This window comes from Furipterus horrens, unplaced genomic scaffold (assembly GCF_987537825.1).
Source record: "Furipterus horrens unplaced genomic scaffold, mFurHor1.1.pri manual_scaffold_6, whole genome shotgun sequence".
Taxonomy (NCBI): Eukaryota; Metazoa; Chordata; class Mammalia; order Chiroptera; family Furipteridae; genus Furipterus; species Furipterus horrens.
Window position 1 is genome coordinate 67,479,861 of NW_028327176.1, and position 15,295 is coordinate 67,495,155.

A 15,295-nucleotide genomic window follows, 5' to 3' on the forward strand; every position below is an offset into this window, starting at 1 on the left:
TGCACAAAACCTCTCAAGGAGGAACTTGTACAAATGAGAGGTCTGTGTTCTTGGCAGCCTAAGGGCTGCTGAAAGCCAAACACTGACTTCTATTGAGTGTTGGCCTTGCCTCTTCCTTTCCTCCTCAAGCTGGGCCCCGAGGCCCAGGAGGCAGGGTAAATGTCCGGCTGGCCGCTCTAAGCCACAGGACTGGAAGCTCTGCTCTGGGACTAGAAGACAGAGAGAAATAGGCTGTGGTCTTGGCTCGTGTGGGGAGTTCCTCTCCTTTCTTAATTGCACAGGAATGAACTTAGTGAAAAGCAGACGGGCTTGGGAGGACTTCCACAGCGCTCCTGCCATTTAAGAGCATTATGTATAGGTTAGGAGCTTAACCCTTTCAGCAACCCAATGAGGGACGTGCTCCTAACATCCCTAACTCCAGGTGTAGAAACAAGGCACAGACTGGTTATTTCATGTGCCTGAGGTCACAAAGCAAGCATATGGCAGAGCTAGGATTTAAACTCAGGCCTTCCCCCAGCCCCGCTATACAAGCAGCAATGGTGTTTTTGGCCTCCCTGTCCGCTCCTCCACCCAGCTGTGGCACCATAGGAAAGACATTCTTTCTTTAGTCCCCTTTAATGTAGTCAGCCCAAAATACAAACATTAAAAAAAAAAAGTGCACAGCATTCCGCTCAGCATTAAGCAAAGACCTTTCCAGACCCTAACTGGGTGGGGGAACAAGGTCCTTGGCTCTTCAAAGCGATGCTTTTTTGTACAACCCACCTCATATCTCACCAAGTCAGCTGCTAAACAGCCAAACTGCTCTAAAGGGACCTGAGTGATCATCAAAATGTAATTTTTTAAAAAACCAGCATTCAAAATGATGGTGATAAGATTAACCTTGTTAATCTCATTACTGTAATGGTTCACTTCCTCCTTGAACTTCAGATCGATCATGTTAAAATCCCTCTGGTCTTGTCCCAGATGGGCATCCTGCCATTTCCCTCGGACCTCATCCCATGATGCGGTTTCTGGCAGGTTTAACGCAGCCCTGACAGCCTGGAATGAGAAAAGGAACAGGTTGGAGGCAGCAGTCAAGTGAGGAAGGTGTGGGTGTCATTCCGCAGGACAGCTGACCTGCCACGGCAGGCCATGGCCTCCCAGGCCCTCCTCACCCGGGGTCCGCAGTGGCTGGACTCCTCAATGATCCTGTGTCTCCTGATGTCTGCCTTTGGCTTAACCAAGATGTCTTCCACGTCTGTGAAGTGAAACAGACAAGCTCAGATGGGATGGGGCCTGACTTCTCACCAGGATATAAACTCAGTGAGGTCAGGGCACAGAGCAGTGTCACATACTGAATAATAATGATGATATTAACATCCTTAGAGACTGCTACCATCTCTTCAGTGCGTCCCATCTCTTAAGCAAGTGGAAAGCCGAGCATTATAATCTCCATTTTATAAATGACAAAACTAAGACTTGAGCTTGAGCTACTTACCCAAGGTTACAGAGGTGAAAAGTACACCCCAGCCCGAGCCCACACTTGTGCTCTTAGGCACCAGCTCTCCTGCCTCCACTCAATAAATTACGTGCTGCATGACTGGGCTGGAGGTGAAGAAGAGGTCTGGGATGAAAAGCTGAGTTTAGGGACATGAGAGAGGGGGAGAGAAAACATGCTGGTTTTGAGTCCCGGACGTCAGTTGTTACAGGGACCACCCACACGGCTGCGAGGACGGGTGAGCAGGCACACACACAGGCACACTCCAGCCTGGGTGACAGGGACCACCAGTGCAGGCTTCTCCCCAGGATGGCAGCCGGGGCCATTTGGTCAAGCCTGTCTTTCTGGCTCCACCGTGTGGAGGAATTCCTCACCTTGAGCCGGATGTCTTTCTACTTCATTTTTCAGTCAACTATTTTCTGTCTGTATCTGTGAGTGTTACTGGAGTCAAAGCCCCTCAGCCAAGATCTGGGTGGGCAGGAAATCAATGTCTACACTATTCAAAAGCCAGACTAAAGTATCTGGAATTCCCAGTGCAACATCCTGGAAGCTTGAGGGGCTCTAAAGAACAGGTGTGAGTGGGAGGGGAAAGAAATATCCCCTCTGTGAGGAAGCCATAACCACGAGAGTGGGTCCTTTCACCAGGGTCAGCTCCAGGCCACCTTGTCCCTTAACTGAACCTTCTGGCTATGAGGGCCAGAATAAGGGCAACATTTCCAGCCTGACCTTCCCTCAGAGCTCAGGGTCCAGCTTGACCCCGCTTCCTCTCAGCCCAGCAGCATCAGGATGCTCTCTGCACTTGGGCTAATTTCTCTTTGTAGCACATGCTAAGCAGAGCTGTGTGCATGGCTAATTTGTGAGGTTTGGGACTCATCATGGTCTGAGTAGGAGGTCTTCCTCTACTTTTTGTTTTTTACAGATATTTGTTCAGGAGTGCTTATCCCAGCAATAAAGTGAAAACCAGGAAACAACCTAAATGTCAAATAACAGGAACTGGTTAAATAAACTACAGTATAGCTACACAACTGGAATAATCTGCAGCCTCAGACCTGAGGATGTAGATTTCTATTAGTTCACCCAAAAGGACATTTACAAATACATCTGGAAATGGGGGTGGGGGGGTTACAAAACAACATGTAGTGCAGAATCTCATTTTTTCTGAATGTGCTTGCACTTGGAAAGTCTAGAAAGATGCACACCAAATTGATATTGGTGGTTATCTCTGGCAAATGAATGCTGGGTGACTTTAAATTATTTTCATGTCTGTATTTATTTACACTTTTCCACAATTAATATATATTATATAATTAACGAGGCCCCACTGCCGGCCAGTGAACACATTCTAGCTGTGGCAGGTCCTCGGGCCCACTGTGAGATTCACACCTTGTTTATACATCAGCAAATCCACAAAGCAGTCTTACTTTCACTACTATTGGTATCATCTTCTAGATAATTCCCACACTCACAGTAGCTCCACACTCAATGTGCATGCAGCATGTCATTTACTCCTCACAGGATGACTGAAGAAAGGGCCGCTCTGTACACTCAAGAGATACAGAGATCTTAGCTAGGGGCTGAATAAGCTTAGTGAGGGACTGAGCCCTTGGGCAGATCTTCTGATCTCAACTCTACCCAGTGCACAGAAGGAGCAGATCCCTTGTTTTCTTTCTCAAAGCCAACTTCCTAAAACACTGTGCTCATTTCCAGGGAGGAAACAAGGTAGTTCCTCTTCCCATCTTAGGATCACCCCGACAGGCCTCCCCCAACATGGAATTTTCAACAGCACTAAGGCCTCCACTGTATGGGGAGGCTCTGGCACGTCTGACAACAAAGAAGACCCTTTGAGGAGCACAGAGTGCCCGGGGAATTCTGTAAGAATGGAGGTGAGTGTGAAAAATCAGATTCAGGGACAGAAAACTGTCAGGGATAGGGTCAAGAAAAAGACAGAATGGAAATGGGGACAGAGGGGTTCACTCTGTACTGTAGATGGTGAAGAAACACTGGCTATGGGGTAGGGGTGGAAAGCATTGACAAGATGCAAGGCTGTCAAGTGAGCATGTCCTTGTAGAAGTAGCCTGGCCGCTCCCCTGACGGTTGCTAGTACAGCCGGGAGATATCCTGGCTGCCGTTGTGGCCAGGAGAGCGGCCCTCGGAGCCACTGGCCCAGCACTCACCCAAGGTGAAGCCTCTGTAGAGTTGTAGGTAGGCAGTGAAGAGGCGGGCCAGGCAGGTGAGGACCTTGCCACTGGTCTCCCCTCCATAGATCTCATAGCAGCAATGGACCAGGCCGTAGGCGGAGCTCCCATAGTGCGCTTTGTCCAGCACCCCGCAGAGCAGCTCCCCTTCCCTGATGATCACCTACAGAGGGGATGGCCACTGATGCTGGGCTGGAGGTGACGCCTCCCGGGTGAGCCACCCCTCCCCTTAACTCCATGTTTTATTAACCTTATTGCATCTCTCCCTCCACTGTAACCAGCCTCAAGTCCTTGATGAAAAGAGGTATGCATTTTTTTTTTAATAAAGGAAGTATACACATATAGACCATTAAAAAACGTTTTCAGGGACTACACCACACACAGACATTTTAGTGTGTTCACATGTCCTCCAATTCCCACCCTCCTGTACTGAATTGAGGTCCGGTACCCTTGACAAAGACTTTTTGACTAGAAATGAGAACATTTATTAGTCTAACCTTCATAACCATGACCTAGGCCTAGGCACACTCCCTTTCCTGTACCCTGGGAATAAGAACAACATAACCTTTCCAACATCCTTTTAAGGCCACAGAGTAGGGTTAATGAATTAGGAACTAATTAAAAGAAGGCCCTCTGGTAGCAAAAAGCAGCATGCATTCAGCATGTAATCTATAAAGAGAAAGAGAAGTGGCAGCTTCAGTTCTAATGGAATGTCTGTCAGACCTAGTGAAAAGGCACTGTGAGCGGGGGACTTTGGGATACTCCCCCCACCAAGAACATGCAGAGACCCTGGAAATTGTTAGTGTGGGACCACAGTCTTGCTCTCTTGCATCAGCACAGTGCCAGCTTTGACTGCCCTAGGCTGCATCCCTGAGGCCTGGTTCCTAAGGTGCAAAGCGGGGAGGAGTGAAACCTCACAGCAGTTCCATGGTCTTTAGCCACACAGGGTTCTCAAGGGAAAACAAAGGCTCTGCATTTCCAGGCTTTGCAGAGGCAAATCCAGAGACCTACTGCTGTAGAAACCTTCCCAAGCTAGTTGTCAGTTTTATACTGAGGGCCAAATGCTAGCAATCAGCTGTGAACCTTTCTACAACCAAAAGTTAACACCAAATTGGGCACAACTCTTTCTCTTAAGAGCTATAACATCTGTTTCTGTCTGTGTGCCTTCATGTCTCTGGCTCTGTTTTAAATCAATTTGTCTAAACCCAGGACTTACAGTCTCTAATTGAAACGGCTGGGCAGCCATACCTGGGACTCACACATGGAGTCGGGGTTAAAGCTGGGAACAGGCCGAGGAGACTCCTTCACCCAGGCTTTCCCACTGATCTTTGCCTTCCCTGATAAATTCAGTGGGATGTGCTCCTCTGGGATAATATTTATGAGCAGCGTGGACACTACCTGGAAAGAAAAGACAAGTTGATGGCAGGAAGAAAAGACGAGAAGTTCCCTGTTCATCCCGAAAAGCCAGGTAACTCCTTTCCAGGGCAACACTGCACATGTTTTCCTGGACTGTTATAGGGAGGCTGATGACATCGTACCCCAGATCCTGAAGGAGACAGCTGACAGATAAGGGATGGGGAACTTCTGAGCATGTTTTTGGCTTCTAGCCTTTTGGGGAGCAAGGGAAGTGCTTGCTGAGTCCCGTAGGAGAACAGGGCTCTGAGCTGAAGTGCTCACTGCCCTGCCCTCCCCAGGTTGGAATACTGTAAATAAAGACCTGTTTTCCTCGACACTAGTTGTTGGGTTTTACACCAAGGCGCCCCATGAAAGAACCCCCTTTCACTCTGTAACATACCGACCTCTCAAGAAACACTGAAAATTCTCAACCATTACAGTAGTAAAGCCCAGGATTATGTTCTCATTTTATTCAATTGTAAAGTAATAATCATAGCCCAGAAACACTATAAAACGAAGAAAAATCCTAACACAAACCAAATTATTCTATAATTTTGATCTTTTTTCATGCCAAACTTCTATATGTTTTAAACATGGTTGCAATTGTGACTGCACATTGGATTTGGTAGCTTATTTCTTCTTTCAACACATGTCAAAGAATTTTCCAGACTGCTACATATTTTAAAACCACTATTTTTAACAACTATATAATAGCTTAACAAATGAATGTCCCACAATTCATTTAGCTCTAATCTTTAGCATCTAGGTTTTTCTGATTTTCCACCACTACAAACCATGGTGTAACTGACTGCTTTTTCTACATTTCAGATTGTTTCCTTAGGCTGGTTTCCCAGATCAAAGGGAATGAACATATTTATGGCACTAGGTAACAAGGGTGGGCAAAAGTAGGTTTATAGTTGTGAGTATGCAAAACAGAGTTGATTCTTGTATTATTACTTACTAATTACTTATTATTTATTTATTATTACTTATTATCTATTTATTGCTATTTATTTATTATTTATTATTACTATTAACCTACTTTTGCCCACCCATATAAATTCTTTGACTACTATATGCTTTTATTTTGAACACACTGATTACATTTAAATAACATTCTAACAAATTCTGGACACTAAATTACTTAAGACTTATAAATCCATTCACTTCCAAGGTAACTTGAGATGACTTATAAAGATATATAAATAGGAATAAAAATAATATAAATAGGAATAATAAAGTGAACAAATACATAGAGGCAATTAACTAAATCAGGTGTAGGAAGACTACAGCCTGTAGGACAAAATCTGGCCCACCGCCTTTAAAGTTAAACAGGGTAAGGGCTATGCTCACTCATTTGTGTGTTGTCTACGGCTGTTTTCATGTGATAATGGCAGAGCTGAGTAGTTTTAACACAGATTGTATGGCCACCAAAGCCTAAACTATTTACTATCAGGCTTTTACAGAAAAAGCTAACCAACTCCTTAAACTAAACTATCCATATTATAGATTTTATTCTTAAACTACAAAATTCCCTGTATATTCTGTTAAGCCAACTTTCATTTTTGCACAGGATGGAGCAACAATTTACCTTCCCACCAGAAACAACAACAAAAGCAGACAACAATATAAAACAATGATTTTCAAGACAATGGGCATTAGGTAATGAAGAACAGTGATCAGCAAGGATATAGCAGACGTGAACTACCTATTAACTGAATCTATCTGATATTTATAGAGCAGTCCATCCAACACCAACAGATTATACACTATTTTCAAGGACACACAGAATATTTACCAAGATAGACCATAAAACCAAAGCCACAAAAGAAATCTCAATAAATTTAAAAGGGTTCAGGTCATCCAAGGTATGTTCTTCGGCCACAATAAAATTACAGTGGAAATCAGTAACAAAGATATTAGGAAAATCCCTAAATTCTGGAAACAAAATAACGGGCTTTTAAAATAACTCCTGTGTTTAAAAAAAAAAATCAAAAGGAAAATTAGAAAATATTGTAAAGTCAATGAAAATATAATATATCATAATTTGTGGGATATTATTTAACAGAACTTAGAGGGGAAACTTATGCATAAAATGCTTGTATAAAAGAAGGAAAAAACTCTCAAATCAACGACATCAGCTTCAACCTTAACTAGAGAAAGAAAAGCAAATAAAGTCCAATGAAAACAGAAGAAATGAAATAATAAAGATCCAAGTGAAATCAATGAAACAAAAAACAGTAGGAAGAGTCTATGAAAGCTGGTTTATTGAAAGCAATAAATTACCAATATCAGGACTGAGAAAGGTGACCCACCTACAGATTGTACAGACAGAAAAGGATGGCACAGGAATATTATGAATAACTTTATGCCTCTAAATTCAACAACTAAGATGAAATGGACAATTTCCTTGAGAAAACAAAGTACTAAAGCTTATTTAAGAAATAGATAACCTGAACAACCCTATATGTATTAAGAGAAATAAAAATTTTACTTTAAAAACCTTCCTATAAAGAAAATTCCAGGTCCAGACATTTAAGAAAAATATATCAGTACTACACAAACTCTTACAGAAAATTGAAGAGGAACTACTTTCTAACTCATTCTATAAAGCCAGCCTGATACCAAAACCAGGCAAAAATACTACAAGAAAAGAAAGCTACAGATCAATATCCCGTATGAACACAAATACAGAAAAATTCTAAACAATATATTTGTTAAATTCAATGACAGAGTAATACCTCATGACCAGGTAAAGATTATTCCAGGAATGTAAGGTTGGTTTAACAACTAAAAGCCAGTCAAGTCCCAGGTCCACAGACTTAGAAGAAATGAAGAGCAGAGTCATGCTTTAGAGATCATCAACCTGAAACACTCTATTTAAAAAATGAGGATACGAGGTCCACAGAGCCAAGATCACAGAGCTGATTAGTAGTTAGGCCTACGAATGAACCTGGAGATCCAGCCAACAGCAGAAGTACATATTTTACTGCATTTAATTATTTGGTCACTACAAATACTACTATTTTATTACTTTAAAGGGAAGTATAGTGTGATGTTTTGGGAATTAGAAAATCCTGGGTTTGAGTCCCAGCTGTCTCCTATAGATTTGGGCATATACTGTAATTTAACTTCTTTTACCCTCAATATCCACACTGCACTGCACATTGATTGTGAGGATTAAATAAGATAACATATCTAAAGCACTCAGTAATAATAATAATAATAGTAATAATAATAATAATAATAATAAAAGACCTGTACTTGGAAAACTCTAGGACACTGAAAAAAGAAATTGAGGAAGATACAAATAAGTGGAAGCATAAACCATGTTCATAGACTGGAAGAAATAACATCATTAAAATGTCCATACTAACCAAAGCAATCTATAGATTCAACACAATTCTTATTAAAATACCAATGGCAGATTTCACAGATCTAGAACAAGTATTCCAAAAATTTATATGGAACCAAAAAAGACCCCAGACAGCCTCAGCCATCTTAAGAAAGAGAACAAAGTAGGAGGGATCACAATACCTGATTGATATCAAACTCTCCTAGAAGGTCACTGTAATCAAAACAGCCTGCCACTGGCATTAATAACAGACATAAAGGTCAATGGAACAGAAGAGCCCAGAAATCAGCCAGCCCATACCTTTATGGTCAATTAATATTTGACAAAGGAGGCAAGAGCATACAGTGGAGTATATACAGTCTCTTCGATAAATGGTGTTTGGAAATTGGACAGGGACATGCAAAATAATGAAACTAGACCACCAACTTACACCATATACCAGAATAAACTCAAAATGGATAAAAGACTTAAATATGAGTCACAATATCATAAAAATCCTAGAGGAGACATAGGCAGTAAAATTTCATGCATCTCACGTAGCAATATTTTTGCTGATAAATCTCCTAGGGCAAGGGAAATAAGGGAAAAAGAAACAAATGGGACTACATCAAATTAAAAAGCTTCTTCAGCGCTAAAAAAAATCATCAAAATGAAAAGAGAACTCCCTATATGGGAGAACACATTTGCCAATGATACATCAGAAAAGACCGAATTTGCAAAATATATAAAGAACTTACATGATTCAACACCAGGGAGACAAACAACCCAATTAAAAAATGGGCCAAAGACCTGAACAGATACTTCCCCAAGGAGGACATACAGATGGGCTCATAGACATAATAAAAAAAAAATGTTAAAGTTTACTAATCATCAGAGAGATGCAAATTAAAACCACAACAAGATTATTACCTCACACCTGTCAGAAAGGCTACCATCAATAAATCAACAAACAAGAAGTGCTGGTGAGGATGTGGAGAAAAGGGAACCCTAGTGCACTGTTGGTGGGAACACAGACTCGTGCAGCCACTGTGGAAAACAGTATGGAATTTCCTCAAAAAAATTAAAAATGGAACTGTCTTTTGATCCAGCAATTCCACTTCTGGGAATATATCCTAAGAATCCTGAAATACCAATTCAAAAGAATATATGCACCTCTATGTTCACGTAAGCATTATTTACAATAGTCAAAATCTGGAAACAGCCCAAATGCCATCAGTATGAGTGGATAAAAAAGTTGCAGTACATTTACACAATGGAATACTATGCAGCAGTAAAAAAAGAAGGAACTCTTTACCTTTTGAGACAGCACAGATGGACTTGGAAACTACTATGCTAAATGAAATAGGCCAGTCAGTGGAAAACAAATACCATATGATAGCACTTATATATGGAATCTAGTGAACAAAATAAACTAATGAGCTAAATAGAATCAGAGACATAGAAACATGCGACAGACTGTAAGAGGGGTAGGGGGAGGTAGGGGCTGGTTGTAAGAAGGAGAAAGGATTAGCCAAAGAACATGTATATATGACCCGTGGACGTGGACAATGGTGTGCGGATTCTCTGAGGGAGTGGGAGAGGCTAGGTGAAGGCGGGGGAAGGGGGAAAAACTGGGACAACTATAATAGCATAAACAACAAAATATTTTTAAAAAATAAAGCACTCAGCAAAGCACTTGACCCCTCTCAACAAATATTAATACAACCACAAACAACACTGCCCATAACCACTGTATCTGGATTATGAGGACATCAAGTTAGAAGCAAAGGGCAGAAACCATGCAACCTCCTCTTAGTAGATACGCCCGTGAAACCACTCAGACCCATGAGCCCATTAAAGAGCAAGTCACATTATTTGGTTTGTTATTTCTCTGTCTCTGGTGCTGGCTCTCCCAGGAATGAAACTTTATATGAGTGGCCAGTTTCCTTCTGATATGTACTCTGGCTGTTTTCTCCCTATTACCTGCTTTCCTGTCCACAGGGGAAAAGGCTTCAGGATGGCAGGAGGAAAGAGCTTCACGTGTCCCACTTTGTCTGTGAGTCCTCGGTACACCAGTTCTATATACTGCTCCCGGGTGAAAAAGCAACCTCGAATGGTCATGTTTGCACCTGAAACCATGTGATCTTGGATCAATCCTGCCAATGGCTGGCCATCCTACAAACCACGACAGAAAAGAACAAAGATAAATTTTAAGTCACATCTAATTCCTAATCATCTGCTTGGAGGCCACCTCCCAGCAACAGCCCTGCCGCAGTGCCACCTCGCCTTCCCCAGAGCCTTGGCAGGGCCCAGGCCTCTCATTTTGAGAATAGACTACCTCCCAAAGCGCATGACCAGGGCTTCCTGAGTGGCTTCCACCTTTGCCATTTGCTCACAGTTCTATATCAAAACTGCTTCAAATTCAACCATTTCTACAAGCCTTTCCTCCATAATCCCATCTGGTTCTAGTTACTCCAGCATATTTTTGGCATTTATGCCTATATTTAGCCTGGCTGCTGTTAGCTCTGTTCTTGTTTTTATATTTTGGTTTTACGCTTTAGTATTTTTTCACACATTTCTGACCTGGTTCTTCTATAAATTGGTCATCCATTCAACAGATAGTTATTGAGAGCCTACTGTGTGTCTAAGCACATGGTTAGACCTTCAGTCTACTTCAGTCTACTTCAGTGGAACAAAAAGACACAATCCTTTATGACAAGGAAGAGCTAGACAATAAACAAATGATTAGATACATTTACACAAAAAGTTTTAAATGACATGGATGGTAATATAGATGTGAGGTAGAGGGATGGTTGGGAATGGTCTGAGGAGTGACTTGGAGTCAGCTGATGCAGGACAACAGGGGTTCAGGCAAACGATCCTCAAGAGGGTTACAAGAGGATAATGAGAGGGTCATGAAAGGGTCAAAAGAGTCATGAGAGGACCTTGACATACATGACTGTAGAAGGAAGGAAAGAACGTCTTTACACAATGTAGCACATGTTCTTTGTGGGCCTTTAAAAAGGGTTATCCACCAGATGTCCAAACAAGGGCCTTTATAAAAGCCCCATTTCTGGTGGCTATGTTCATCTCATTTCACACTTGCCACAGTTTTCTGATCCTCAGTCTCCTGAGCTTTAATCTGCAGGTCTGTGTTCATGGCCAACACCAGGCACACTGAAGTAAAAATAGCTATGCTCACTGACATTCTTTCAGAAGAAGTTTTTGCAAACTTCAACATTTATGGAAACCTGAGAAAAATCTGGGCTTTGGATTTAAAGATTCTTATCATTTGATGATTTGTTAAATACTACCCAATATTGCCCTGGCTGGGTTGCTCATTTGGTTAGAGTGTCACTCTATTCTATCTAGGGTTGTGGGTTCAATCCCCAGTCTGGGTGCATGCAGCAGGTAACCAATCAATGTTCCTCTTTAACACTGATGTTTTTCTCTCTGTCTCTACCCCCTTCCTCTCTCTCTAAAATCAATAAATATATCCTTGGGTGAGGATTAAAAAAAATACTACCCAATATTATTGCCATGTTTCATAACTAAGGCTAAAGGAACTCAACAAAAGCAGCCTTGGAGAAGCACCAAGCATTAAACCACATGTACTAATTCAAGAGCTAAAAAGAATACTTGTCAAATAGAGTAACTATACTGTGACAACAGCTCTATGTAAACTCTAAGCTAATTATTACAAATGGGCTTAATAGATGCTGTACATGTAATAAGGCAAGATTAGAAGGAGCACACAGCCCTTCTTACAAAGACTTTGCGTTACCGACTTGAATAAAAATTAAACTCTGCATGTTGTTCCAAAGACATGGTCTTATTTTCCTTAGGGGAAACCCAAACCAGCATTAAGCATTTGACTCATCCCACAATCTTTGGAAGCAGCTATAGATTTTTCCATTTGTTTTCTTCCTTTAAAGAACATAATTACAAGTTATGTGACCTATTCCATGCTTCTCCTTTCTCCATCCAGATTTCTATATGACTAGAAAATTGCCTCAACCGCTAAATTGCTTTCAATGCAATAACTATGAATTCTAGGAAGGAATGCTGATTAAAGCAATTTACTAAGGGTCAACTTATGATTCTGAATTTCCTAAATCCTGTTTAGAATCAAAAAGACCATCTCTAAATCAAAAACCCAGATAATTGTTAGCTATCCTATTCCACTTAATATCCCAGCAAATTGACATTACAATTGTCTTTGGTCAGGATGCTTAGAGAATTAGGATCTTCTATGACTTGAATCTTCTATCTAAGTATAAGTCAGAGAACTATTCTCAAGGCTTGTTAAAAATAATTTCCACAAAGCACTGGCCAAAAATAAACACAAAATACAAAAGAAAAGAAAAATATTAATAAAAAGTTTAACTGTTTTCTGGAAAAGAAATAAAGTTTCAATCATCTATGTTAAGAAGACAGTACACAACTCTATTGAATACAAATAAACAACAAAAAATACTTTGTGTACCATAGTTAGTTAAGGAAGAGTACCTAGAAATGTAAAAGAAATGGAAAAATAAACAAAAAGAAGTGAAAACAAAGAAAAACATACCCCAAAATACAAAAACATGGCTTTCCTAGTTTAACAAAACCAGTTCCTCTTCTCCTTTTAGGATGTTGCCACCAAAATACTTTAAGACATGTTGCATTTTTATAACCATTAGTAAAACTAAGGATTCCAACTCTTGGCATTTACACTAAGGACTAAATGAAATGTATCAAGAGTCAAAACCTCTGTCCTGACCGATGTGGCTCAGTTGGTTGGGCATCAATCACCCCACAAAGCGAAAGGTTGCTGGTTTGATTCCCAGTCAGGGCACATGCCTGGGTTGCAGGTTCAATTCCTAGTCAGGGCATGTATGAGAGGTAACCGTTCAACGTTTCTCTCTCACATCAATGTTTTTCTCCCTCTCTTTCTCCTTCCTTTCCCCCGCCTCTCTAAAAATAAATACATAAAATCTTAAAAAAAAAAAAAAGATTCAAAAGCTCTTTACCTAAGACAAAAAATATTGACTAAAAATGAAGTGAACCTCAGATCATTCCCTAGAAGTTTTTCACTTTTTACTTGTTAAGAAATTATTTTATTCAACCAATTATAAAATTATTACAAAGATTAAAAGACTAAGGAAGGAAGATCATGTGTAATTACAACAATAAATTAAGGGATACACATACACACAAGTAGTAAAAAATAATGACAAAAACATAAACATGGAGAGGGTGAGTAAAAACTGTAGTGATTTTACAACATAATAAGGCCATATATGACAAACCCACACCTCACATCACACTCAACAGGAAAAAGATAAAGTGTTTTCCTTAAGATCAGGAAAAAGACAGGGATGTCCACTTTCTACTCTTATTCATCATAGTACTCGAAGTCTTAGCGATAGCAATCAGAGAAGAAAAGGAAATACAAAGCATCCAAACTCAAAAGGAAAAAGTAAAACTGTCCTTATGTGCAGATGACATAAAACCATATAGAGAGAATCCTAAAGATTTGACCAAAAAAACTACTAGAAATGATAAATGAATTCAGTAAAGAAGGAGACAAAAATATCCAGAAATCAGTTGCATTTTTATACACCAATAATGAGCTATCAGAAAGAAAAACTAAAAAAAAAAAAACAAAAAAAACCATTTACAATGCATGAAAAAAAAAAAAACCCCTAGAAATAAATTTAACCAAAGATGTAAAAGATCTGTACTTGGAAAATTATAAGACACTGAAAAAAGAAACTGAAGAAAATGGACAGAAAGAATTACCATTGTTAAAATGTGGAAGAAAATACAAATAAAGGGAAGCATATACCATGCTCACGGATAGGAAGAATTAACATCATTAAAATGTTGAAGAAAATACAAATAAATGGAAGGATATACTGTGCTCATGGATAGCAAAAATTAACATCGTTAAAATGTTCATGCTACCCAAAGCAATCTACAGATTCAATGCAATCCCTATCAAAATACCAATGGCACTTTTCACAGATATCAAACTATACTATAGTATAGTAATCAAAACAGCATGGTACTGGCATAAAAACAGACATATAGATCAATGGAACACAATAAGGAGCCCAGAAATGAACCCACAGCTTTATTGTCAACTAATCTATGATAAAGCAGGCAAGAATGTACAATGGGGTTAAGACAGTATATTCAATAAACGGTGCTGGCAAAATTGGACAGATCACATGCAAAATATGAAACCATCACTTTCTTATACCACATATAAGAATAAACTCAAAATGGATTAAATACTTAAATGTAAGGCTTGAAACCTTGAAATTCCTAGAAGAAAACACAGGTAGTAAACTCTCTGAGATTTCTTAGCAATATGTTTTTCTGATATGTCTCCTCAGGTGAGGGAAACAAAAGAAAAAATAAACAAATGTGACTACATACTAAAAAAGTTTTTGCACAGCAAAGGAATCCACCAACAAAATGAAAGGACAGCCCCCTGAATGGGAGAAAATATTAGCCAATGATATATCCCATAAGGGGTTAATATCCAATATCGACAAAGAACTCATACAATCCAATACTAAAAAACCAAACCAATTAGAAATGGGCAGAAAACTTGAATAGACACTTTTCCAAAGAGGACGTACAGATGGTCAATGTAAATTAAAACCACAAAGAGATATCAACTCACACCTGTCATAATGGCTATCATCAATAAATCAACAAACAACGGTGTTGGCGAGAATGTGGAGAAAAGGGAAGCCTCGTGCACTGTTGGTAGGAATTAAAACTGGTGACGTCACTGTGGAAAACATCTGGAGGTTCCTCAATAAATGAAAAATAATACTGCCTTATGACTCAGAAATTCCCCTTCTGGGTATATAGCCAAAGAAACCCAAAACACTGATT

At 40.0% G+C, this 15,295-nt stretch overlaps 1 protein-coding gene across 1 annotated transcript in view; it reads right to left on the bottom strand.

The window, feature by feature from the left end:
- The window catches only part of POLR1A (RNA polymerase I subunit A), a 77,473-nt gene that overhangs the window by 24,233 nt on the left and 37,945 nt on the right, over positions 1-15,295 (bottom strand). Inside the window, exons 14-18 of the mRNA XM_090281659.1 lie at positions 10,385-10,576; positions 4,921-5,070; positions 3,652-3,835; positions 1,155-1,237; positions 880-1,038 (exon numbers count right to left, since the gene is read on the bottom strand). Of these exons, the coding sequence (XP_090137785.1) occupies positions 880-1,038; positions 1,155-1,237; positions 3,652-3,835; positions 4,921-5,070; positions 10,385-10,576 (768 nt within the window). The remainder of the gene's footprint in view (positions 1-879; positions 1,039-1,154; positions 1,238-3,651; positions 3,836-4,920; positions 5,071-10,384; positions 10,577-15,295) is intronic.